Source organism: Carcharhinus amblyrhynchos, unplaced genomic scaffold, assembly GCF_965287045.1.
Source record: "Carcharhinus amblyrhynchos unplaced genomic scaffold, sCarAmb.v2.hapA scaffold_943, whole genome shotgun sequence".
In the NCBI taxonomy this organism is placed as follows: Eukaryota; Metazoa; Chordata; class Chondrichthyes; order Carcharhiniformes; family Carcharhinidae; genus Carcharhinus; species Carcharhinus amblyrhynchos.
In genome coordinates this window covers 13,281-40,194 of record NW_027650683.1, presented here as the reverse complement: position 1 = coordinate 40,194, position 26,914 = coordinate 13,281, and the positions used below count along the sequence as shown (strand labels likewise).

Sequence of the window (26,914 nt, the reverse complement as noted above, 5' to 3'; positions counted from 1 at the left end):
GGGCGGAGGCAGTGACTGGTGAGTCGAGTTGTCACTCATTCCCACTGGGCCCAATCACCGTGGGGTAGAGGCGGGCCGATGCATTGAGTGGCTGCACGGGCGGGTGACGGGGCGCTGATTGTCTGGGAGAGCTGTCACTCATCCCTATTGAGCCCAATCACCGTGGGGTAGAGGCGGGCCGATTCATCAAGCGGCTGCACGGGCATGGTGATGGGCTGATGATTGGCTGGCCGGGCCGTCACTCACCCCCCACTGAATCCAATCAGCGCAGAGTGGGGGGCGGGTCGGGTATAAAAGCGGCTCCGCGGGTGGGCGGTGGGTCTGTGCGGGATGGCGAGGCAGGTTTTCGGAAGGGTGGCCGCAGTGTCCGGGTCGCTGGCCGTGGGGCTCGGCGCCTACGGAGCTCACGGTAAGTCTGACGACACCCCAGCCACCGAGCTGGCCTGGGCAGTCAGCGGGAAGCCTGCGCCTGGGCCCCGGCTGAAGCTGGAGGGTGATTTTCCTCAGGGATATTCGACTGTGGAGGCATCACGCTGCCCCCCTCCCCCTCCCCCTCCCCCTCCCATTCTGCCCCTGCCTCACCACCTCAACCTATAGGTGACTCCAGGACTGAATCACCAACCACCACCCCCCCCCTCTCCATTCCTCATGCTTGAATTTGGATGGTAACTTGACTGTGGGGGCATCTCATTATCCTCCTTTCCTCTCCCTCTTCACCACCCCCCCCTCCCTTCTCTCTCCCCCCTACCTCACCCCCTTAATCTGTAGGTGAGTCCAGGACTTTATCAATCACCCCCCCCCCCCCCAATTGCTTATAAAACAATTTGGATGATCATTACATGCAGGGAAATTCGACTGTTGAGGCATCACACTACTCCCTCTCCCTCCCCCTTGCCTCTACCTCACCACCTCAACCTGTAGGTGACTCCACAAAATTGAATCATTTCGACCTTCCTGCCCTTGTCCAGTTTTTTTTACATCTGAAGGGGATATTTGGCTATGGAGGCCTCACATCACTGTCTTGACTTTCAACAGCCTGTAGCCTCACCCAAGAGCTGTAGGTGAATTGAAAACTGCAAACCCTCTCCTCCTAGTAAAATGGGATAGTGACTGCACGTGTTGACTGCGGGTGGGAGTGGTATTATATGATGACACCCTAATTCTGGACTCTTTCATAATCCTAAGTACTAACCTGCTGAATGGCGGCAGCACAGTGGGTTAGTGCTGCTGCCTCACAGCGCCAGGGATCCCGGTTCGATTCCTGGCTTGGGGGTCACTGTCTGTGTGGAGTATGCACGCTCTCCACGTGTCTGTGTGGGTTTCCTCTGGGTGCTCCGGTTTCCTCCCACAGTCCGAAGATGTGCTGGTTAGGGTGCATTGTCCATGCTGAATGACCTATTATTGTCCAAAGATTTGTAGGTTAGATGGCTTGACCATGCTAAATTGCCCCTTAATGTCCAAAGATTTGTAGGTTGGGTGGATTGACCACACTAATTTGCCTGAGCGTAGGGGGAATTAGCAGGGTCAGTGCGTGGTGGGTAGGGCCTGGGTGGGATTGTGGTCAGTGCACACTGTAGACTCAATGACACTAAGGACCAATTTAGCTTGGCCAACACACCTGAATGTGTCAGTGGTTGGCACTGCTGCCTCACAGCACCAGGGACCCAAGTTTGATTCCCGGCTTGGGTCACTGCCTGTGTGGAGTTTGCACATTCTCCCAGTGTCTGTGTGGGTTTCCTCTGGGTGCTCTAGTTTCCTCCCACAGTCCGAAAGACGTGCTGAATGGCCTCCTTTCTGCTCTGTAACTGCCTGTTAGACAATGCGAAATTGCCCCTTAGTGTCCAACGTTGTGCAGGTTAGGTGGATTGGCCACAATAAATTGCCCCTTGGTGTCCAAAGATATGCAGGTTAGGGTGCATTGGCGGTACTAAATTACCCTCAGTGTTACCCGAACAGGCGCCGGAGTGTGGCAACTAGGGGATTTTCACAGTAACTTCATTGCAGTGTTAATGTGAGACTACTTGTGACACTAATAAATAAACTTTAAAATAAAAGAACCTGCAGACTCCGCACAGACAGTGACCCAAGGCCGGGAATCGAACCCGGGTCCGTGGTGCTGTGAGGCAGCAGTGCGAATCACTGTGCCGCCTTGCCTATTAGGGTAGATTCAGAAAGAATGTCCCCTATCTAGTCCTGTTAGAATTTTAAGTTTATGGGTCCCCTCTCACTCTTCTAAACTCCAGTGAATATAATCCTAACTGATTTGGTCTCTTCTCATATGACAGACCTGCCATCCCAGGAATCAGCCTGGTAAACCTTCGCTACGCTCCCTCTATAGCAAGGACATCCTTCCTCAGATAAGGAGACCAGAACTGCATATTTAAGTTGTGACGTCTGTACTCTTTTCCTCCTCCTCCACCTGTTGAGAGCGGGAGACCTTGTGATTCTCTGGATGGGTAATCTGGGTCAAAGATCCCGTGGAACAGGAAGTTATCCAGATATCGTTGCTAAAGCCTCTCCCAGGACAAAATAAGTTGCTGTTTGAGGCTGGCATGTTTGGACATGTTTTAGAAGATGCCTGGATCTGTGTCAGAAGCTCTGGAACCTGCAAGGCGATGGGGCACGGGCTGGACCTTGTGGCCAAAAATGCAGGGCAAGCTACTTCTGTCTGGCTGATGTCGATACGATGGGCTGAATGGCCTCCTTTCTGGTCTGTAACAGCCCCTTAGGCAATGCTGACTTAGCCATTAGTGTCCAACGTTGTGGAGGTTCGGTGGATTGGCCATGCTAAATTGTCCCTTAGTTTCCAAAGATGTTAAGTGGATTGGCCATGCTAAATTGTCCCTTAGTGTCCAAAGATGTGTAGGTTAGGTGGATTGGCCAAGCTAAATTGTCCCTTAGTGTCCAAAGATGTGCAGGTTCGATGGATTGACCATACTAAATTGCCCCTTAGTATCCAAAGATGTGCAGGTTAGGTGGGTTGGCCATCCCTAATTGCCCCTTAGTGTCCAAAGATGGGTAGGGGATTGGTGAGTGCATGTGTGGGATTATGGGAATAGGGCCTGGGTATGATTCTCTGTCAGAGAGTCAGTGCGGACCTGGATGGGCCGAATGGCTTCCTCCTAAACCGTAGGGCTTCTTATTCACCCCCTTGGGCTTTGAAATTCTCGGGACGACACACCCAGTCTCCTCAATCACCCCGATGGTCCCAAACCCATCCCCGTGCCCCCCCCCCCCCCCCCCCCAAAAGTTCTGGAGGCCTTGGGATGAAAACACAAACTGCTGCCAGGCTTCGTATCTGTCGACAAGAGTGCGCGCTGGAATTTTCGACTCGTGGCCTTCCGTCGGAACTTGGCCCAAGCTGAAGTTTGTCTGTTTAGTCTGGAGTGCCAGTCGGGCAGGCAGCGCGCGGGCCTCTGTCACTGCTTTCTGACTTTGCAGCCTGGGGTTTTGGGGACCTGCCAACTGGCTCGCGATCAGTCCCCTGGAACCCAGCGGAGGGAGCGCCGCTGAAGGTCGCAGTTGTGCTGTGGCCTAAACGAAAGGCTCACAGACCCGTCTGAATGTGCCTTTTGTCCAAGTACAGCCTCTGTTGTACAGAGTGGGCAAGTTGGGCACAGGAAGATCCCACAGTCAGCGGCGTAGTGATGACTTGGGAGGGGGGGTGGTTGGGGGCAGCGGCACGGTGGTTAGCGCTGCTGCCTCACAGCGCCAGGAACCCGGGTTCGATTTCCACACTTGGGTTGCTGTCTGTGCGGAGTCTGCACGTTCTCCCCGTGTCTGCGTGGGTATCCTCCAGGTGCTCTGGTTTCCTCCCATAGTCCAAAAGATGTGCAGGTTCAGTGGATTGGCCATGCTAAATTGCCCCTTCATATCCAAAGGTGTGTAGGTTAGGTGGATTGGCCATGTTAAATTGCTCCGTAGTTTCAAGGTATGCAGGTTAGGTGGATTGGCCATGCTAAATTGCCCCTTCATATCCAAAGGTATGCAGGTTAGGTGGATTGGCCATGTTAAATTGCCCCTTCATATCCAAAGGTATGCAGGTTAGGTGGATTGGCCATGTTAAATTGCTCCGTAGTTTCAAGGTATGCAGGTTAGGTGGATTGGCCATGCTAAATTGCCCCTTCATATCCAAAGGTATGCAGGTTAGGTGGATTGGCCATGTTAAATTGCCCCTTAGTGCCCAAACGTGTGCAGGTTTGACCAGGGGTCATGTGGACTCAAAACCACAGCTCTTTCCTCTCTTTACAGCCCTGTTGCCAGACCTGCTGAGATTTTCCAGCTTTCTCTCTCTTCTGGTTTCAGTTTCCAGCATCCGCAGAATAATTTTCTTTTATCCAAATTAGTGTGGTTTAAAGTTGATTTATTTATTAGTCACGAGTTTATTAATCACTGCAATGAAGTTACTGTGAAAATCACCCAGTCGCCACACTCTGGTGCCTGTTTGGGTAACACTGAGGGAGAATTTAGCACGGTCAATGCACCCTAACCAGCACGTCTTTTGGACTGTGGGAGGAAACCCACACAGACACGGCGAGAATGTGCAGACTCCGCGCAGACAGTGACCCGAGCCGGGAATCGAACCCGGGTCCCTGGCACGGTGAGGCAGCAGTGCTAAAACCTTTGAATCCAGGATATCCCCTGTTAAGCGTAGCAGTTCGCAAAACAGGTCTGTCGTTAAGTGAGGAGGAACAGCAGAAAAGTCACTCGCGAGAAGTGTGTGGAGACTCAGATGCGGTACAGCCCACTCGGGTAATCCTTTGCCGAGTCCTCACTCGTTTCCCTCCTTACCTGCCTCTGGGATCCGGGAGAGTTGCGGCTAAACGAGGAACAGCACAGCGCAGGAACAGACCCGTCGGTCCTCCGAGCCTGCACCGATCGTGACGCCTGCCTAAACTAAAACCGTCTCCGTTTAGAGTCCGTGCCCTTCCATTACCATCCTATTCATGCCTGCTTGCCCCTTAAATGTCACTATCGTACCTATTCCCACCACCTCCCCCCCAGGGCAGCGCCTCCCAGACACTCACCACCCTCTGTGTTTTTTAAAAAAAAAAACTCACCTCGCACATCTCCTCTAAACTTTTTCCCCATCCGTCCTAGTGTTTGATCCTAGGGAAGAGCATCTGACTGTCCACTCTGTCCGCGCCCCGAACAATCTTGTAAACCTCCATCAGCTCTCCATCTCTGCTGGCTCCATCCTTGTAAGGATGAGAGTGTTTAATTTTTGAGCTGGGGTGGTGGTTAAGTCTCCCTCTTTCAGGGGATGCCACTTGGTGGGTCGCCTTTTTGCATCTCCCTGTGCGCCACAAACTGTTATGGTGTTGCTGGCCACGTATATTTTTAGAAGGCAAAATTAAATAAGTTGCCTCTGTGGGCCCTTCTGTATCTCCCACCTTAAACCCACGCCCGATAGTATTAAACCCTCCTGCCTTTTGGAGAAAGTGTTGACCATCTGCCTTATCTGTGCACCCTGCCCCTCCCCCTCCCCCGATCAGATCACCTCCCTCAACTTCAGCCAATTAATTGACCCAAAAAAAAATGACAATTGCGTTTTGATTTGATGTGTCTTAAGTTTCCTTTGTACTTTTGTTTTTGTTCGGGCTGTTCCCCTTCTTTTTGGGGACCTGCCCCTTTTACTTGGTCCGAATTTAATTTGAGTTTGTCTATTTGGTTGGACCTTAAAAGAGGACTAATGTTTCTTTGCGTTGTCTTTCTAGGATTTCGTCGCAGCGATCGCGATGATTACCTGAAAGAGGTGAGGCCCGACGCATGGCGTGTCCTGGGGCTCGGTGGGGCGCGGAAGGAGGCTGTTCAGCCCGTCGGGCTGTGCCAGCTCTGCGGCATGCCAGTCAGTTCCATTCCCCCCTGCTCTATCCCTGGGTGACACCTTCAGACTGCGGAGAGGGATGGGAAAAGGCCAGGCCGCATCCCTGTAGGTTGGGGGCGGTGCAGTGGGTGAGCACTGCTGCCTCACGGCGCCAGGGACCCGGGTTCGATTCCTGGCTTGGGTCACTGTCTGTGCGCAGTTTGCAGGTTCTCCCCGTGTCTGCGTGGGTTTCCTCCGGGTGCTTCAGTTTCCTCCCACAGTCTGAGAGTCGTGCAGGTTCGGGTGCATTGACCGTGCTAAATTCTCCCTCAGTGTTACCCAAACAGGCGCTGGATGGTGGCGATGAGGGGGATTTTCACAGTAACTTCATTGCGGTGTTAACGTAAGCCTACTTGTGACACTAATAAAGAAAATAACCCAGCTTGGGCTGACAGGGGTGGCACAGTGGGTGAGCACTGCTGCCTCACAGCACCAGGGGCCTGGGTTCGATTCCCGGCTTGGGTCGCTGTCTGTGTGGAGCTTGCACGTTCTCTCCCCCGCTGTTTCTGCGTGGGTTTCCTCTGGATCCTCCGATTTCCTCCCACAGTCCGAAAGATGTGCAGGTTAGGTGGATTGGCCATGCTAAATTGCCCCTCGGTGTCCAAAGATGTGCAGGTTAGATGGATTGGCCATGTTAAATTGTTCCTTCGTGTCAAGGGTACTAGCAGTGTAAATATATGGGGTTACGGGGAGAGGGCCAGAGTGGGATTGTTGTCAGTACAGGCTTGATGGGCTGAAAGGCTCCTCCTGCACTGTGGGGATTCTACAAATAGGTTCCTAATAATTGGCTGGACTGGGTAACGTGGGGGTGGGGGGGGATTGCTTTTACTTTCAGGAGGGATCGTTGTCGCAGCTGTTGCCTCTCCGGTTTACGACCTGTGCCTGTGTGTTCTGGCTGCGGGACTAACTTATCTCCTCCTACAGCTGTTTGAAACTGCGAACAAGTACCACTTTCTACACAGCCTGGCGCTCCTGGGAGTCCCGCACTGCAGGAAACCTCTGCTGGTAGGAGACTAATTCATTCCTCCCTCGGTTTTTTTTTGTTGTTCGTGTGGTTTTGACACTGTTACGTTTTCCCGCTCCGAGAATTTGGCTTTTCCAAGGTAGTGGTGGTCGTCGAGGACCTGTTCACTGTTTATTATGTGGCACAGCAGGTGAGCACTGCTGCCTCACTGTGCCAGAGACCTGGGTTCGATTCCCGGCTTGGGTCACTGTCTGTGCGGAGTCTGCACGTTCTCCCCCGTGTCTGCGTGGGTTTCCCCCCCCCCCCTCAGTCTGAAAGACATGCTGGTTAGGGTGCATCGGCTGTGCTAAATTCTCCCTCAGTGTTGCCCGAGCAGGTGCCGGAGTGTAGCAACTAGATTTTCACAGTAATTTCATTGCAGTGTTAACGTAAGCCTTACTTGTGGCACTGATAAATTAAAATTTGCTTTCTCTTACATTGAGCATTCGATGCGAGCGCGTTGTGGAGGGTGGGGGACATCAGAGCAGAACCTGGTCCTGTCCTCTCACAGGTCCTTTTTGAATGGGTTACCAAGAGAGAACCCCCCGCGCCCCCCACCCCCACTTCAACTCCATCCTCCATACGTACCTTTAAAGTTAAAGTTTATTTATTAGTGTCACAAGTCGGCTTACATCAACACCGCAGTGAAGTTACTGTGAAAATCCCCCAATCGTCACACTCCGGCACCTGTTCGGGTAACACCTGAGGGAGAATTTAGCACGGTCAATCCACCTCATAGAGTCCCTACGGTGCAGAAGGAGGCCATTTGGCCCACCGACCACAATCCCACCCACGTTCTGTCACCACAACCCCACGTGTTTATCTGAGCAAGTCCCCAAACGCTAGGTTCAATTTAGCACGGCCAATCAACCTGACCCGTACATGACACAAACCAGCCTCCCATCCATTGACTCTGTCTACACTTCCCGCTGCCTTGGGAAAAGCAGCCGGAATAATCAAGGACCCCACACACCCCGGACATTCTCTCTCCCACCTTCTTCCGTCAGGGAAAAAGATACAAAAGTCTGAGGTCACGTACCGACCGACTCAAGAACAGCTTCTTCCCTGCTGCTATCAGACTTTTTTGAATGGACCTACCTCGCATTAAGTTGATCTTTCTCGACACCCGAGCTGTGACTGTAACACTCTGTTCTGCACTCTCTCCTTTCCTTCTCTATGAATAGTATGCTTTATCTGTGTAGCGCGCAAAAAACAATACTTTTCACTGTATCCCAATGTGTGTGACAATAAATCTTTCCCAGTGGACTATGAACAGTATGCTTTGTCTGTCTAGTGCACAAGAAGCAATACTTTGCACTGTATCCCAATACGTGACGATAAATCAAATCCTTCTCCCCCATGTACTTGATGAACAGTATGCTTTGTATAGCGCGCAAGAAACAATACTTTTCACGGTATCCCAATACATATGACAATAATAAATGACAATATAAATTAAACCTGTGGATTATGGGAAGAAACTGGAGCACCTGGAGGAAATCCACGCTGACACAAGGAGAACATGCAAACTCCACGCAGACAGTGACCCAAGGCTGGAGTTGAATCTGGGTCCTGGCACTGAGACAGCAGCGCTTAACCCACTGTGCTGCCCAGTTACAACACATCTTTATTTTTACACTCCAGTTGTTTTGCAACATGCACCAACGCCCCATTTGCTTTTTTTATTAGGCAGTACAGCTGCATACCGACCTCCTGAGCTTCATGAACCTCTGCCAAGGTACTGAAGGCAGCCACGATGTTCCAGTGTGAGATTTATACCCAGTGTGTGCACCCACATTCACAGTGGGAAGGGCTTAATTCTCCACCAGACGGGCACAGCTGACTGTTTGATTTGATTTATTATTGTCACATGTATTGGGATACAGTGAAAGGTATTGTTTCTTGTGCACTATACAAAGCATACCGTTCACAGAGTACGTAGAAAAGCTACAGCACAAACAGTCCCTTTGGCCTACAAGTTGCCCCCATGATATCCCATCCTACTAGGCTTACCGAAAACCCTCAATCCTATGAAGTCCCATGAACTCATCCAGAAGTCTCTTAAAAGACCCGATTGACTTCACCTCCACCACCTGACATCTCCTCTGTACTTACTCCCCAGCATCTTAAACCTGTGTCCTCTCGTAGCAACCATTTCATCTCTGGGAAAAAGCCTCTGAGAACCCACCCGATCAATCCCCCTCAACATCTTATAAACCTCTATCAGGTCGCCTCTCATCCTTTGTCTCTCCAGGGAGAAAAGACCAAGCTCCCTCAACCTATTCTCATGAGGCATGCCTCCCAGTCCAGGCAACATCCTTGTAAATCTCCTCTGCACCCTCTCAATAGCTTCCACATCCCTCCTGTAACGAGGTGACCAGAACTGAGCACACTATTCCAAGTGGGTCCCACTTGGAGTTCATAGAGAAGGAAAGGAGAGGGTGCAGAATGTAGTGTTACAGTCATAGCTAGGGTGTAGAGAAAGATCAACTTAATGCAAGGTGGCAATGCTTGATAGCCTCCCGGGTCAAAGCAACCCATCTGCCACTGACACCAGGTCACCAGAGTGCTGTGGGGTGGCACAGTGGTTAGCACTGCTGCCTCACAGCACCAGGGACTTGGGTTTGATTCCCGGGTCACTGACTGTGTGGAGTCTGCACATTCTCCCTGTATCTGCATGGGTTTCCTCCGGGTGCTCCAGTTTCCTCCCACAGTCCCATCGTAGCTAAGAGTAGTGGGCGAGAAGAGGATTGGGAGAGGTTTAAATATCAACAAAGAATGACAAAGAAGTTGATAAAGAAGGGTAGGATAAACTATGAAGCTGGGCTAGCGCTTAATATAAAAAAGGATACTAAGAGTTTTTATAAATATATAAAAAGGAAGTTGCTGACTAGGGTGAACGTTGGACCCTTAGAGGATGAGAGGGGGGACTTAGTGGTAGGGGATGGGGAAATGGCTGAGGCCTTGAATAACTTTTGTTTCGGTCTTCACGGAGGAGGACGTGAATAATTTGCCGGGTGTTAGCGATGGAAAGATGGTAGGAGTGGAGGGCCTGAATGACATTATTGTTACTAGAGAGGCAGTGCTCGAAAGTCTGGAGGGACTGATTGTGGACAAGTCCCCAGGACCGGATGGAATGCAGCCAAGGGTTCTGAAAGAAATGGCGGAGGTGATAGTGGATGCCTCGGTGATTATTTTCCAAACCTCACTGGATTCCGGGGAAGTGCCGGAAGATTGGAAAACGGCTAATGTTACGCCATTGTTTAAGAAGGGTGGCAGGCAAAAGGCAGGGAATTATAGGCCGGTTAGTTTAACGTCTGTTGTAGGTAAAATGTTAGAATCCGTGATCAAGGAGAAAATAGCGAGGCATCTTGAGGAGAATTGTTTGGTAGAGCAGACGCAGCACGGTTTCGTTAAGGGGAAGTCGTGTCTGACGAATTTATTGGAGTTCTATGAGAATGTGGTGTTTCTTGATTTTCAGAAGGCGTTTGATAAGGTACCTCACAAGAGGTTATTGCAGAAGGTCAGGGGGCATGGAGTTGGGGGTAGGGTGTTAGTGTGGATAGAGGATTGGTTGTCAAATAGGAGGCAGAGAGTGGGGGTCAACGGCTGCTATTCGGATTGGCGGATGGTGACTAGTGGAGTGCCCCAGGGGTCGGTGCTGGGGCCTCAGCTATTTACCATTTATATAGATGATCTGGAGGAGGGAACCGAGTGTATGGTGTCGAAATTTGCTGATGACACCAAGATTGGTGGAACGGCAAATTGTGCAGACGGTGTGGAGAGTCTGCAGAAGGATCTAGATAGGCTGGGCGAATGGGCCAGGAAATGGCAAATGGAATTTAATGTTGGCAAGTGTGAAGTTGTCCACTTTGGTAGGAAGAATGGTAGGAAGGACTATTACTTACATGGTGAAAAACTGCAGCATGTGACGGTGCAGAGGGTCCTCGGGGTCCTTGTGCATGAGTCACAAAATCCCAGCTTGCAGGTGCAGCAGGTGGTCAGGAAGGCGAATGGGATGCTGGCTTTCATAGCGAGGGGGATTGAATATAAAAGTAGGGAGGTCTTGCTGCAACTGTACAGGGCACTGGTGAGGCCGCAGCTGGAGTAGTGTGTGCAGTTTTAGTCGCTGCACTTACGCAAGGATATTTTGGCCTTGGAGGGAGTGCAAGGGCCTAGGGTTTACTTGGCTGATAGCAGAGTTGAGGGGGTTGAACTATGAGGAGAGGCTGAATAAACTAGGCTTGTACTCGTTAGAGTTTAGAAGAATGAGGGGAGATCTCATTGAGACATTTTAGATGATGAATGGGATGGGTAGGATAGAGGTGGAGAGGCTCTTCCTGCTCAAAGGACAGTAGGACTAGAGGGCACAGCCTCAAGATAAAGGGGGGGCGGTTTAGAACGGAGTTGAGGAGGAACTTCTTCACTCAAAGGGTGGTGAATCTCTGGAATTCTCTGCCCGTTGAAGTGGTGGAGGCTGCCTCGCTAAATATATTTAAGACGCGGGTTGATAGGTTTTTGATAGGCAAGGGGATTAAGGGTTATGGGGAGAGGGCGGGAATGTGGAACTGAGACACGACAGATCAGCCATGATCTTATTGAATGGCGGGGCAGGCTCAAAGGGCTAGATGGCCTACTCCTGCTCCTATTTCTTATGTTGTTATGTTAGTCCAAAGATGTGCAGGTTAGGTGGATTGGCCATGCTAAATTGCCCCTTAGTGTCAAGGGGACTTGCTAGGGTAAATGCATGAGGTTATGGGTATCGGGCCTGGGTGGGATTGTGGTCAGTGCGGACTCAATGGGCCAAATGACCTGCTTCCGTAAAGGTGGCAGCTGTGTGTACCATCTACACCACAGCAACCCACCAAGGCTCCTTTGACAGCACTGCCCAAACCTATGACCTCTATCATCGAGAATATTCCCAAGGAAATCTGCCGTCTCCACCCTGTCTGGCCTACGTGTGACTCAGGAGCTCTCAGACAATGTGGTTGACCTTCAACTGCCCTCCAAGGGCAACTAGGGATGGGCAATAAATGCTGGACTTGTCCGGCCACGTCCAAAACAATAGGGCAGGACGAGGAGCTGCAGATACCTGGGAACTCCTCGACTGACACTTCCCCCACCCCCGCCCCCAGCCACTTGCCATCCCGACTTGGAAATACATCGGCCGTTCCTTCGTTGTCGCTGGGTCAAAATCCCGGAAGACTCTTCCGAGCAGCACTGTGTACCAACAGCGGGTTCAAGATGCCAGCTTACCCCCCCACCACCTCAAGGGGCAGTGAGCCCCCTGATGGGCAATAAACTGGCAGCAGCACTTGTGTCTCAGGCAAATTTAAAAGTCTCTTTTTTATATTTGGAAGAAGCTATGACTTGCTGGACCTGGTGTTGCTGCACTCCAGAGTGGTTAGCACTGCTGCCTCACAGGCACCCAGGTTAAACCGTAAAGATACAGGAGCAGAGTTAGGCCACTCAGCCCGTCGATTCTGCTCCGCTATTCAATCGCGGCTGATATTTTTCTCACCCCATTCTCCTGCCTTTTCCTCCCGATCCCCTTATTAAGCAAGAATCCATCTCTGTGTCTTCAAGACACTCAATGACCCGACCTCCACAGCCTTCCGTGGCAAAGAGTTCCACAGGTTTACCACAAAACATAGAAACCCTACAGTGCAGAAACGTGCCCTTCAGCCCATCGAGTCTGCACTGACCACAATCCCACCTAGACCCTATCCCCATATCCCTACACATTTACCCATGAATCCCTCTAACCTACACATCCCAGGGACACTAAGGGGCAATTTTCGCACGGCCGATCAACCTAACCCGCACATCTTTGGACCACTGAAGAAATTCCTCCTCATCTCTGTTTTAAAGGATCGTCCCTTTACCCTGAGGTTGCACCCTCTGGTTCTAGTTTTTCCTACTAGTGGAAACACCCTCTCCACGTCCACTCTATCCAGGGCCTCGCAGTATCCTGTAAGTTTCAATTAGATTCTCCCCCCCCGCCCCCATCCTTCTAAACTCCATCGAGTACAGACCCAGAGTCCTCGACCGTTGCTCATACGACAAGCTCTTCATTCCAGGGATCATTCTTGTGAACCTCCTCTGGACCCTTTCCAAGGCCGGCACATCCTTCCTTAGATACGGGGCCCAAAACTGCTCACAATATTCCAAATGGGGTCTGATCAGAGCCTGACACAGCCTCAGAAGTACATCCCTGCTCTTGTATTCTAGCCTTCTCGACATGAATGCTAACATTGCATTTGCCTTTCCATTCCCATTCTATTCATGTATTCATCTAGTTGTTCCTTAAATGCAGCTATTGTACCCGCTCCCACCACCTCCCCCGGCAGCGAGTTCCAGGCACTCACCACCCTCTCTGTAAAACAAAAAGATCGTACATCTCCTCCAAACTTCTCCCCACGCACCTTAAACCGATGTCCCCCAGTACTTGACTTTTCTACCCCAGGAAAAAGCTTCTGACTATCCACTCTGTCCATGCCCCTCGTTATCTTGTAGACTTCTGTCAGGTTGCCCTCCCTCAACCTCCGTCGCTCCAGTGAGAACAAACCAAGTTTCTCCAACCCCTCCTCATAGCAAATACCCTCCAGACCAGGGCAACGTCCTGGTAAATCTTTTCTGTACCCTCTCCAAAGCCTCCACATCCTTCTGGTAGTGTGGGTGACCAGAATTGGACACAATATTCTAAATGAGGCCTGAGTAAGATTCTGTACAGCTGCAACGTGACCTGCCAATTTTGATACTCAGTGCCCAACTGATGAAGGCAAGCATGCCATATGCCTTCTTGACTACCTTCTCCACCTGGCATGGTGGCACAGTGGGTTAGCACTGCTGCCTGACAGCACCAGAGACCCTGGTTCAATTCCGGGCTTGTCTCACTGTGCGGAGTCTGCACCTTCTCCCCGTACCTGTGGGTTTCCTCCGGGTGCTCCGGTTTCCTCCCACAGTCTGAAAGATGTGCGGGTTGGGGTTCATGGACCTGAGCAGGTGCCAGAGTGTGGCGAATAGGGGAATTTCACAGTAACTTCATTGCGGTGTTAATGGAAGCCTACTGGCAACTAATATAGTAGAAAGGATCATATGGTGGCACAGCGGCTTAGCGCTGCTGCCTCACGGTGCCACGGACGTGGGTTCGATTCCCGGTTTGGGTCACTGTCTGTGCGGAGTCTGCACGTTCTCTCCCCATGTCTGTGTGGGTTTCGTCCGGAGGCTCCGGTTTCCTCCCACAGTCCGAAAGACATGCTGGTTAGGGTGCATTGGCTGTGCTAAATTCTCCCTCAGTGTTACCCCAACAGGTGCCAGAGTGTGGCGACGAGGGGAATGTCACAGTAACTTCATTGCAGTGTTAACAGCAATGGAGGTTTACAGCATGGAAACAGGCCCTTCGGCCCAACTTGTCCATGCCAGCTTTTTTAAACCCCTAAGTTAATCCCAATTGCCTGCGTTCAACCCATATCCCTCTATGCCCATGTTACCCAGGTAACCGTCTAAATACTTCTTAAAAGACAAAATTGTACCCGCCTCTACTACTACCTCTGGCAGCTCGTTCCAGACACTCACCACCCTCTGTGTGGAAAGAATTGCCCCCTCTGGACCCTTTTGTATCTTCCCCATCTCACCTTAAACCTACGCCCTCCAGTTTTAGACTCCCCTACCTTTGGGGAAAGGTGTTGACCATCTTGCTGATCTCTGCCCCTCATTATTTTATAGATGGCCAGTGTCAGGGAATTAGCAGGGTAAATATGTGGGGTTATGGGGATTGGGCCTGTTGGTGGAATTGTGGTCGGTGCATACTCGCTGGGCCGAATGGTCTCCTTCTGCACTGCAGGGATTCTGTAGCCTCCTACACTCCAGGGGAACATGTGCCAGTCTAACCAGCCTCTCCTTAGAACCCAAACCACCAAGTCCTGGTAGCAGCCAAGTTAATCTCGAATGTAAGCCTTAGTTGTGATGCTAATACAATAAAGCTTTCACACACACACACACACACACATACACACACACACAGTGAACCTTTCTCGTGCACACACCTAGCTTCCGCTGATCTGCTGTTGTTGAATTGTAGGCAGGCTCCCTGCTGACTTCCGGGATGGTCATGTTCTGCGGCTCCCTCTACTACCAAGCCGTGACTGGGGACCCGATCTTCACCAAGGCCGCGCCGTTTGGTGGGACCATGCTGATCGTGGGCTGGGCTGCCATGGCGCTGTGAGACCAGGAGAAACGAACTGGGCCGGGGGAAATGCCCACGGAGGAGGGGGCGGGGGAGCGAGAGGGAGGGGGAGGGGGGAGTGCCTCGTTTCTGGGGAATCCCTTCTCCTGTGGACCTTGAGCAGTGTCTCCCCACCCTCGGTGGTGGTCCGACTGACATCCCAGCTGCCGGTGAACTTTCCCACCGCTGGCTGTGCAACCCCAAATCCAATCCTTGACGCCTTTCCATGTGCCCACTCTGCTGCCTCCTCCCCCCCCCCTAACTAAACTTCAAAAAAAAAGCCTTCTACCCTTCGGTCCATATCCCCTCTATTCCCTCCCTGTCCACGCACCTGTCCAGAAATGTTGCCTCAGAAGAACAGGCGAGAGGTTTATTTGCTGTCACGAGCTTTCGGAGTGCTGCTCCTTCCTCCGGCTGAGCGAGTTCATCCAGCGGCAAGTGCCCCGGCTGATTGAAGGCACCCGCCTGAGGAAGGAGCGGTGCTCCGAAAGCGCGTGACACCACGCGAACCTTGTTGGACTTTAACCTGTTGTATCGCGAGACCTCTGACTGTGGCCCGCCCGCCCACCCACCCACCCCAGTCCAACGCCGGCATCTCCACCTCTTAAATGTTGTCTTCCACCACCTTCTTTGGCAGTGTGTTCCAGGCATCCACCACTCTGGAAAAACTCCCCACCCCGGCACATCTCCCTCAAATACCACTCCCCCCCCCCCCCCCCCCACACCTTGCTTTGAAGCTGTGTCCCTTTGTAGTTGACCCTTGGTGGAAGTGGGGGGGAGAAATCCTCTGATTATTCACCCTGTCTATGCCTTTCTCAATTTTGTAGACCTCAGTCAGGTCTCCCCCTCAGCCCCTGTCATTCCAGTGAAAACAATCCTAGTTTCTCCAACCTCTCCTCGCAGTCAACGGCCTCAAGACCAGACAGCATCCTGGCGAACCTTCTTTGCCCACTCTCCAAAGCTTCTGCGTCCTTCCGGTAGCGTGGCGACCAGAACTGCGCGCAACATTCCCACATGTGACCTAACCAAGGTTTTATATAGCTGTAACATGATGTCCCAACACTCAGTGCCCCAGCTGAGGAAGACAAGTTTGCCATCAAACTTTTTTTAATCGCCTCGGCTACATGTTCCCCACTTTTGGGGAACTTGACCCCCACCCCCCACAGATCCTTCTGTATGTGAATGTTAACCTCTAGAAAGAAATGATCTGGTCATTATCGCACTGTCGCTGAAAAGCACCACGTGCTCCTCAAGTTTTTCATCTCGCACTCATCAGGACAATTCCAAACTCTCTCTCAACGATTTATACTTTGGGAGAAAAGAGTGCGGGGAAGTCACCTCTGGATGGAAGTGGAGAAACAACGGGGTGGGACTGCAGCTCCACCCTTTTCTTCCCTCCCACCAAAAAAGTAAAAATTGCTGGTAAGTGTTTGAAATTTGGCATTCTTGCATTTGTCCACATGAGGGCGAGACCACAAGAGAAGTCCTTCAGAGACAGGTTTCTCTCTCTGTGTGGTATTCGAGTTTGGTGTTCTCACTGCCGTTTGCAGGAGCTTGCAAGTTGACTGCCGTGCCTCCTACTCTGCGACGGCAGGTCATGGGAGTTTAATCGGCTGCGGAAACGGCCCGGGGACGTCCTGAGGTGGTGGAAGGTCTGGCCTCAATGGAGGTCTGTATTTAGCCTGCACCATCACCGCCACCTCCCATCTCTTGCCCTGCCCTTCCGTCCTGCTGACAGGCACACACTTTTCACTTGGCAGGGCAAAAAAGTTGTGTCAAACATCTCGCGCTGGCAGCCACCCCCTCACAGGGCTGCACTCCCTTGGTACCACCCAACCCCCCCCTCCATGAAGTCGGCCAAGATTCCGGGCTCAAAGGCCAACGCACGTAGCTTTGGACTCACGAACAATTGGGTCAAAAGTCGCCATTTCAGCCACCTCTTTCTCACGTCCAGTGCGCAGACCCTGTGGTGACCTCTTCATGCCATGTGGGAGTAACTTCTGGAGGTTTCCATGAGTTGGGGGGGGGTTGCGATGAATGGGGTGCGAAAGCTGATCGCCTTGGTGGTCTGTTTTTGTGACCCTTCCCCAGAAGGCCCAACTGGGTTGCTCGGACTCCGGAAATTTCCGGGGAGAGGTTACGCCTGCAAAATCCCATTCCTGGACCCAGCGCTGACTTGTCTGTCCCACCCACCCACCTCACACCCAACCCCCAAAAGAACTTGACCAATGGGGAGAGCCTTCAGTCCATCTCTCTTGCTCTCCACGCAGTGGGTTGTCCATCAAATCCCTCTGGTGCAGGAGGAGGCCATTCTGCAATCCCACCCAGACCCTATCCTATTTACCCTGCTCCACCCCCCTGACACTAAGGGGCAATTTTTTAGCATGGCCAATCCACCTAACCTCGACATCTTTGGACACTAAGGGGCAATTTTTTAGCATGGCCAATCCACCTAACCTCGACATCTTTGGACACTAAGGGGCAATTTAGCATGGCCAATCCACCTAACCTGCACATCTTTGGACACTAAGGGGCAATTTTTTAGCATGGCCAATCCACCTAACCTGCACATCTTTGGACACTAATGGACAATTTAGCACGGCCAATCCACCCACCTAACTCGCACACCTGCAGGTGGCACAGTGGTGAGTCTTGCTGCCTCACAGTGCCAACGACCCGAGTTCAATTCTTGTCTTGGGTCACTGTGTGGACCCCCCCCCGCCACCCTCCCCACACTCTGTGTCTGTGTGGGTTTCCTGCAGGTGCTCCAGTTTCCTCCCACAGTGGGAAAGAAGTGCTGGTTTAGCCCTGTTAAATTCTCCCTCACTGTTACCTGAATGGGCACTGGAGTGGGGCGATTGTGTAAAATCTACTTGTGACTAATAAATAAATAATCATTCTTCACCCCCTCCCCCCCGCCAAGCCCCCGTCTCCTGCCCCTGTCATAGACGACTGTAGCAAACTCTTTCACCCCCTCCCAATGAGAGAGCCTGCAGAACCCTGAACAGACTGTGTTCTCTTGTATCCCCATATGTTGTCCCCAAGGGGAGCACATCAGCCAGCAGATGGGAATATCTGGATATGCATTGTCTCAACCCCCTGCTGCTAACTTTAATCAGAGCGCGCTCCGGTCAGAATCATGTCTTTGCTGATTTGTCGGAGACCGATCTTTGGACTCGAGTCTCCGGGTGTGGAATAAATTGGAATATTTTTTATTTAAATTGCTTTTGTTGTGTCTCTGATTCTATCTGCTGCTTCTCGTTGCGTCGTTCCAACGGACGGGAGCTGCCCAGTTCTGCCCTCCTTGGAGCAAAGAAATCGTACAAACTCTACGGTGCAGGAGGCAGTCATTCGGCCCATCGAGTCTGCCCAACCACAATCCCACCCCAGGCCCTATCCCCACAAATTTACTCCGCTAATCCCCTTAACCTACATATTCTGGGTTGCGAAGGGGCAATTTAGTATAGCCAATTCACCTAACCTGCACATCTTTGGATTTTAAGGGGCAATTTAGTGTGGCCAATCCCTCTAACTCGCACATCTTTGGATTGTAAGGGGTAATTTGGCACGGCCAATCCATCTAACTCGCACATCTTTGGACGCTAAGGGGCAACTTAGCACGGCCAACCCACCTAACCTGCACATCTTTGGAGCGTGGGAGGAAACCGGAGCACCCGGAGGCAACCCACGTAGACGCGGGGTGGAACGTGAAGACCCCCACACAGACGGTGACCCAAGCCAGCGATCAAACTCAGGCTCCTGGAGCTGTGAGGCATCACGGTGCCACCCATGTGGTAGTGGTGGCAGCTTAGAGGAGGTTCTCCAGATTATTGATTCCGGGGATGGAAGGGTTGACGTACGAGGAGAGATTAAACAGTTCGGGGCTTGTACTCGCTGGAAAGCTCAGAAGGATGAGAAGGGATCTGATCGAGGGACATAAAATACTAAAAGGGATTGATGGAGTGAATGTCGACCAAATGTTTCCCCCCGTGTGGGGCAATCTCGAACCACCATGTCTTTCGCACTGTGGGAGGAAACCCATGCAGAGACGGGGAGAATGTGCAGACTGCACAGACAGTGACCCCAGCCGGGAATCGAACCCGGGTCGCTGGCGCTGTGAGGCATCAGTGCTAACCCACTGTGCCAATTGGTCAAAGACATCGGGCGGTGGGGGGTGTAGGAGAGATACACACTGAATATTTCATAACCAGTTAGAGGAAAATGCTTCTATATTAATGGACGTGTCATCAACTACACATGATGAAGAAATATTGATGCTTTGGACACAGAGGGAGCGCACGGCTCTCACAGGCAATGTTGTGAGCAATCCGCACGCACCTCACCACTCGTCTTTGCTTTACCCGCAAATCGGTTCAGCCAGACTGGCTTGAAAAAAAAAAGCTACGTGGACGGGGATCAGCGAAGTGCAGAAACCCTGCCCAGCAACAAAATGTTTGATGGGTCGGGGAGTGAGGGGCGCACTCAATCTCTACTTTCTCAGAAGACTAAGGAAATTTGGCATGTCAGCTACGACTCTCACCAACTTTTACAGATGCACCATAGAAAGCATTCTTTCTGGTTGTATCACAGCTTGGTACGGGATCCTGCTCTGCCCAAGACCGCAAGGAACTGCAAAGGGTTGTGAATGTAGCCCAATCCATCACACAAACCAGCCTCCCATCCATTGACTCCGTCTACACTTCCCGCTGCCTCGGGGAAAAGCAGCCAGCATAATCAAGGACCCCACGCACCTCGGACATTCTCTCTTCCACCTTCTTCTGTCGGGAGAAAGATACAAAAGTCTGAGGTCACGTACCGACAGACTCAAGAACAGCTTCTTCCCTGCTGCTGTCAGACTTTTGAATGGACCTACCTCGCATTAAGTTGATCTTTCTCTACACCCTAGCTATGACTGTAACACTACATTCTGCACCCTCTCCTTTCCTTCTCTGTGAACGGTTTGCCTTGTCTGTATAGCACAAAAGAAATAATACTTTTCACTGTATCCAATAAATCAAATCCTTCTCCCCTATGTACTCTATGAATGGTATGCTTTGTCTCTTTCGCGCGCAAGAAACAATACTTTTCACGGTATCCCAATACATGTGACAATAATAAATCAAATCATAAGAAACAGGAGCAGGAGTAGGCCATCTAGCCCTTCGAGCCTGCTCCACCATTCAATAAGATCATGGCTGATCTGTCGTGGCTCAGTTCCACATTCCCGCCCTCTCCCCATAACCCTTAAATCAAATCCTTCTCCCCTATGTACTCTATGAATGGTATGCTTTGTGTGTATAGGGCACAAGAAACAATACTTTTCACTGTATCCCAATACATGTGACAATAATAATTCAAATCAAATCGGTGAAAATGGTAACACATTTTCGGGGGAGAGGTAGAAAAGTGTCCAGAGGGGCAATTTTTTCACACAGAGGGTGGTGAGTGTCTGGAACAAGCTGCCAGAGGCAGTAGTAGAGGCGGGGTACTTTTAAAAAGTGTTTAGACAGTTCCATGGGTACGATGGGTACAGAGAGATATGGGCCAAATGCGGGCAATTCGGATGAGCTTAGGGGTTTTAAAAAAAAGGGCGGTGTGGGCAATTTGGGCCGAAGGGCCTGTTTCCATGCTGTAAAAACCTCCATGACATAGTTTAAGTCAGACCAGAAGTTGGAAGACCTTCTCAACTGCTGAGTCAGACCCTTGCCTTGAACCCTTTCACCATAAATGGCAATGTTCTGTCCAAAAGCTGAGAAATAACTTCCTCTTATGGTCCAAGTACTTTCTATCTTTAACAAATGACTAAATTTTATGTCAAGCGAATGACTTCCTTCTGAAGAGCATCATCTCGACCGTGTGCGTGTCTTGCCTGCACTGAGTAGGGGACTCTGCTCACTGATCTACGCTGACGGGTGGCACAGTGGTTAGCACCGCTGCCTCACAGCTCCAGGGACCCTGGTTCGATTCCCGGCTTGGGTCACTGTCTGTGTGGAGTTTGCACGTTCTCCCTGTGTCTGCGTGGGTTTCCTCTGGGTGCTCCGGTTCCCTCCCACAGTCCAAAGATGTGCGGGTTAAGTGGATTGGCCATGCTAAATTGCCCCTTAGTATACAAAGATGTGCAGACTAGGGGGATTGGCCATGCTAAATTGCTCCTTAGTGTCCAAAGATGTGCAGGTTAAGTGAATTGGCCGTGTTAAATTTCCCCTTAGTGTCCAAAGATGTGCCGGTTAGGTGGATTGGCCATGCTAAATTACCCCTTAGTGTCTAAAGATGTGCAGGTTAGGTGGATTGGCCATGCTAAATTGACCCTTAGGGTACATAGATGTGCAGGCTAGGGGGATTGGCCATGCTAAATTGCCCTTAGGGTACCAGGATGTGTAGTTTAGAGGAGTAAATGTGTGGGGATTGGGCCTGGGGTGGTGCAAACTCGATGGGCAGAATGGCCTCCTCCTGCATGTAGGGATTCTATGATTTTTGTAACCCTGCCAGACCAGCAAGGCTCTGAACCCCGTTACCCTGCTCATGGACCGACACTGACCCCCAGTCAAGCAAGCCCTTAAACAATCCTCTAAGTCCCGTTACCCTGCTCATGGACCTACACTAACCCCCAGTCAAGCAAGCCCTTGAGTCGCAGACCCTGCTCCCTGACCTACACTGACCCTTGGCCAAGCATTTGGAGGAAATTTGACATGTCTGCCACCAATTTTCCCAGATGCACCACAGAAAGCAACCTTTCCAGGTGTGTCAAATCTCAGCGTGGCTTCTGCTCTGCCCAAGACCTCAAGAAGTTACAAAGGGGTGTGAGTGTAGCCCAGTCCTATCGCACAAACCAGCCTCCTGTCCCCTCCCTAAGACCCCTTCAGCCCCATAACATGGGTGGTCAACTCTCCAGACTGGCCTGAACATCTCCAAGAATTGAAGACTAGTGTCTGGGACACTGTGTACAGTTCTGGTAACCCAATAATAGGAAGGATATTATTAAACGAGAAAGAGTGCAGAAAAGATTTACTAGGATGCTGCTGGGACTTGATGGATTGAGTTATAAGGAGAGGCTGGAAAGACTGGACTTTTTTCCCTGGAGCATAGGAGGCTGAGGGGTGATCTTATAGAGGTTTGTAAAATAATGAGGGGCATAGATCAGCCAGATAGTCAATATCTTTTCCCAAAGGTCTAAAACTAGAGGATTTAGGTTTAAGGTGAGAGGGGAGAGATAAAAAGTTAATGGTAGGACGTTGGGGAGAGTTACAGAACGAAGAGATCTAGGGGTACATGTTCATAGCTCCTTGAAAGTGGAGTCACAGGTGGACAGAGTGGTGAAGAAGGCATTCTGCATGCTTGGTTTCATTGGTCAGAACATTGAATACAGGAGTTGGGACGTCTTGTTGAAGTTGTACAAGACATTGGTACGGTCACACTTGGAATACTGTGTACAGTTCTGGTCACCCTATTATAGAAAGGATATTATTAAACTAGAAAGCGTGCAGAAAAGATTTACTAGGATGCTACTGGGACTTGATGGTTTGAGTTATAAGGAGAGGCTGGATAGACTGGGACTTTTTTCTCTGGAGCAGAGGAGGCTTTGGGGTGATCTTATAGAGATCTATAAAATAATGAGGAGCACAGATCGGCTAGATAGTCAATATCTTTTCCCCAAAGGTAGGGGAGCCCTAAAACTTGAGGGCATAGGTTTAAGGTGAGAGGGGCAATTTTTTCACACAGAGGGTGGTGAGTGTCTGGAATGAGCTGCCAGAGATAGTAGTAGAGGCGGGTACAATTTTATCTGTTAAAAAGTGTTTAGTTACATGGATATAGAGGGATATGGGCCAAATGTGGGCAATTGGGACTCAGTGGTTAAAAAAGGGGCAGCATGGACAAGTTGGGCCGAAGGGTCTGTTTCCATTGCTGTAAACCTATGACAGTGCAGAAGGAGGCCATTTGGCCCATACAGTCTGCACCGACTGTCTGGCAGAGTGTCTTAGCAAAGCCCTCTCCCCACCCTTTCCCCATAACCCCGCACATTTACCATGACCAATCGAAAGACCATTCGGCCCACTGAGTCTGTTCCACCATTCGATCATGGCTGAAAAGTTTCTCAACCCCATTCTCCCACCTTTTCCCCACAACCTTTGACCTCCTTACCAATCAAGAACCTCTCTATCTCTGTCTTAAAGACACTCAATGACCCGGCCTCCTCTGTGGCAAAGAGCTCCACAGATTCCCCACCCTCTGGCTGAAGAAATTCCTCCTCATCTCTGTTTTAAAGGATCGTCCCTTTACCCTGAGGTTGTGCCCTCTCTGGTTCTAGTTCTTCCCACTAGTGGAAACATCCTCTCCACGTCCACTCTATCCAGGGCCTCGCAGTATCCTGTAAGTTTCAATAAGATCCCCCCCACCCCTCTAAATACCAACGAGTACAGACCCAGAGTCCTCAACCGTTCCTCATACGACAAGCTCTTCAGTCCAGGGATCATTCTTGTGAACCTCCTCTGGATCCTTTCCAAGGCCGGCACATCCTTCCTTAGATACGGGGCCCGAAACTGCCCACAATATTCCAAATGGGGTCTGACCAGAGCCTGAAACTGGGCGGGGGGGGGGGGGGGTGCGGATGCTGCAAACAGGCCAACTTGGAATTAAGTTGGGTTTGCATCATAAAGGGCGAGTCACAATAGGGATAATGACATCATTCTGACCGCCCCCCCTCCCCTCCTCCCCCACCCAAGACCCTTTTCCCTTCCCCCCCCCCCCCACTTATCCCACTTCACCCCACCTGCCCTCTCCTCCCCCCCCCCCCCAACCCCATCCCACCACCAACCAGGCCTCACTGGAGTATTGAGTCCCTCTCTCTCTCTCTCTGTCTCCCTTCACCCCCCCCCCCCAACCCAACCCAACCCAACCCATCTCTTCCTCCCCCCTCCCCTGCCCCCCCCCCCCCCCACCTCCCCCCGCCCGCCACACACCTTGTCCATCTCCACCTGCCCCGATGACTACCATTCAGCCCCCGTGTCAGTGGTTCCCGAGGGAGAAGGCCTTGTACCCAGCCGAGAGATGCCCCTGCCTGCCGCTGGCAGGAGGCCACCAGTGCCTCACCACGGAGCTCCTGGTCTTCTGCTTCTTTGGTTCAGCCGTGCTGGCAGTGCTGATCTTTAACACCATTGCCCTGGTACCGCGGGACGCGCTGGCCTTCGTTACCCGGGGTGCGGGGGTGGTGGTGGTGGAGGAGGGAATGAGGGGATAGAGAGTTGGCCCAACAAGGGGCAGACGCGCGGTGGGGTCGTGCGAGGGCTGCTCTCGGACGTTGCATGGAGAGTTGCCTTGTGCTTCCCGTCCGTTAGTGCACACTCAAACTGGACCATCTGATGGGCAACACGGCAGCTCAGTGACTTGTCACTGTTGGCTGTGCAGATACATGGATTTGGGCCGGTGTCTGCGGGAGTTTGCGCGTTCTCCCCGTGCTTGCGTGGGTTTCCTCCGGGTGCTCTGGTTTCCTCCCACACCCCAAAAAACGTACTCTTAGGCTGATTGGTGTAAAAAATTATCCTTAAATTATTCCCCAATAGGCGTAGACAAAGGTCATGGGTAGAGGATGGCACTCACAATGTTAAAATGGCGGTGGGGGCTGGTTGGGCCAAAGGGCCTGTTTCCCGTGCTGTGTTGTTCTTTGTTCTTTGAGAGAGAGAGAGGCGGCGGATTGTCATGGGGGTGGGGGGAGTGTGGGACAGGGTGGGGGAGGCAGGGGCCGTGGGAGGGTCAGGCGCATCCGCTCTTGACCCAGGATCTTCCCGGGATCCAGATTGAATCCCAGAATCTCTCTCCGGGATTCAGATCGAATCCCAGAATCTCCACCGAATCCCAATCAAATTTCAGATTCTCCACAGAATTCAGATGAAATCCCACAATCTCTCCGGGACTCGAATCAAACCTGGGGATCTCTCTGGAATTCGGATCAAATCTCAGAAGCTCTCTGGGAATGAGGTCAAATCCCAGAATCTTCAGAGAATTTAAATCAAATCCCAGGAACTCTCCAGGATTCAGCTTAAATCCCATAATCTCCACAGAATTCAAATCAAATCTCAGATTCTCCTCAGAATTCAGATGAAATCCCACAATCTCTCCGGGACTCAAATCAAATCTGAGATCTCTCTGGAATTCAGATCAAATCTCAGAATCTCTCTGGGAATAAGATCAAATCAACAGGATCTTCCCGGGATCCAGATCAAATCCCAGAAACTCTCTCTGGGAATCAGATCAAATCCCACAAGATTCACAGAATTTAAACCAAATCCCAGATCTCTCTTGGAATAAGATCAAATCCCAGAATCTCCACAGAATTCAAATCAAATCCCAGGATCTCTACAGAATTTGGATCAAATCCCAGGATCTCCACCGCATTCAGATTAAATCCCAGAATCTCTCTGGGCATAAGATCAAATCTCAGGATCTTCCCAGGATTCAAAACAAATCCCAGGAGCTCCACAGAATTTAAATCAAATCCCAGGATCTCTCTTGGAATAAGATCAAATCCCAGGATCTCCACAGAATTCAAATCAAACCCCAGGATCGCCACAGAATTTAGATCAAATCCCAGGATCCCTCTGGGGGTCAGATCAAATTCCATGATCTCACCAAGATTCAGGTCAAATCCCAGAGCAGAACCATCGAACGGTTGCCGCACAGAAGGAGGCCATTCGGTCCGCTGTGCCTGTGCCGGCTCTCTGCTAGACCCTCTCAGCTCCCTCCCTCCATCTGTCTTTGCCCCTGTGGTCCTGTCAGCTCATCTGAGAGATCCAGAGCCAAGGGCTCACGAGGGACCCGGTAATTCCCGGTTAGAGCCAAAGTGACTGGTCGAAAAGCACATCCATTTGTTCCAGGGATGCCTCCCCCCCCACCCCACTCAAACCATTGGTACTCATTTGCCCATTTTGAAGGGCAGTTTAAGGGTCAACCACATTGCTGGGAGCCACGTGTAGGCCAGACGGGGCAGAAACAACAGAGTTCCTTCCTCTCGATTGACGATGACTTTGCGGCCATCGGTTAATTCCGGACATTTTTATTGAACTCAGATACGAACCCAAGCCCCCAGAGGAACATCATCTCTGGGCCTCAGGATTATTAGCCCAGTGACAATGCCGGGGCGGGGGGGGGGAGATTTTCTGTCTGGCCGCCACGGGAATCTCTGTGGGTGGGAGGGCAGATCGTTGCAAAGGTCCGTTGACTTCGGGCAGGATTTTCCAGTTTCGGGGCGAGCGTGGCCGGAGAATCCCACCCAATGTCTCTACGTCAGTGCCTCCACCCTTCTGAGATTTGGCGAAATACGTTCAGGAGGAGTTAGGTTGAAAAGTTGGGAATGCAAGAGGGAAAACCCAATTGTGGGAATGAAAAAGTCTTCGCAAATCCGCGAGGGGGAAATCGACACAAATACTTTGGTACTCCTGTTCATTAGGTGATAAGAAACAGGAGTAGGCCATTCGGCCCCTCGAGCCTTACTCTACTGTTCAATGAGTTCATGGCTAATTTGGTTGTGTTCCCAGTTCCCCTTGAGCACCTGTCCTTCTTACCCAACCCCTGCCTTAACTCAAGCTTGAATTGATTCAATGACCCTGCCTCCAATGCTCTCTGGGGAAAATAATCAGAGAATCCCTACAATGCAGAAGGAGGCCATTGGGCTCATTGAGTCATCACTGACCACAGACCCACTCGGGTCCTATCCTTGTAATTCCCCTGGTGCTAAGGGGCAATTTAGCATGGCCAATCCACATAACCTGCACATCTTTGGACACTAAGCGGCAATTCAGCATGGCCAATTCACCTAAATTGCCCC

General features: G+C 51.2%; 1 protein-coding gene across 2 annotated transcripts in view; it reads left to right on the top strand.

The window, feature by feature from the left end:
• Nucleotides 1–309: 309 nt before the first annotated feature.
• Nucleotides 310–26,914, top strand: part of tmem256 (transmembrane protein 256) — a 36,176-nt gene continuing 9,571 nt past the window's right edge. Inside the window, exons 1-4 of one of the 2 annotated variants that reach the window (XM_080184792.1) lie at nt 310–409; nt 5,718–5,755; nt 6,791–6,871; nt 14,953–15,159. In XM_080184792.1, the coding sequence (XP_080040918.1) occupies nt 331–409; nt 5,718–5,755; nt 6,791–6,871; nt 14,953–15,096 (342 nt within the window). In that variant the 5' untranslated portion in view covers nt 310–330 and the 3' untranslated portion in view covers nt 15,097–15,159. Of the gene's footprint in view, nt 410–5,717; nt 5,756–6,790; nt 6,872–14,952; nt 15,160–26,914 lie in introns of those variants that run through there. The other variant, XM_080184793.1, reaches the window with a different exon arrangement.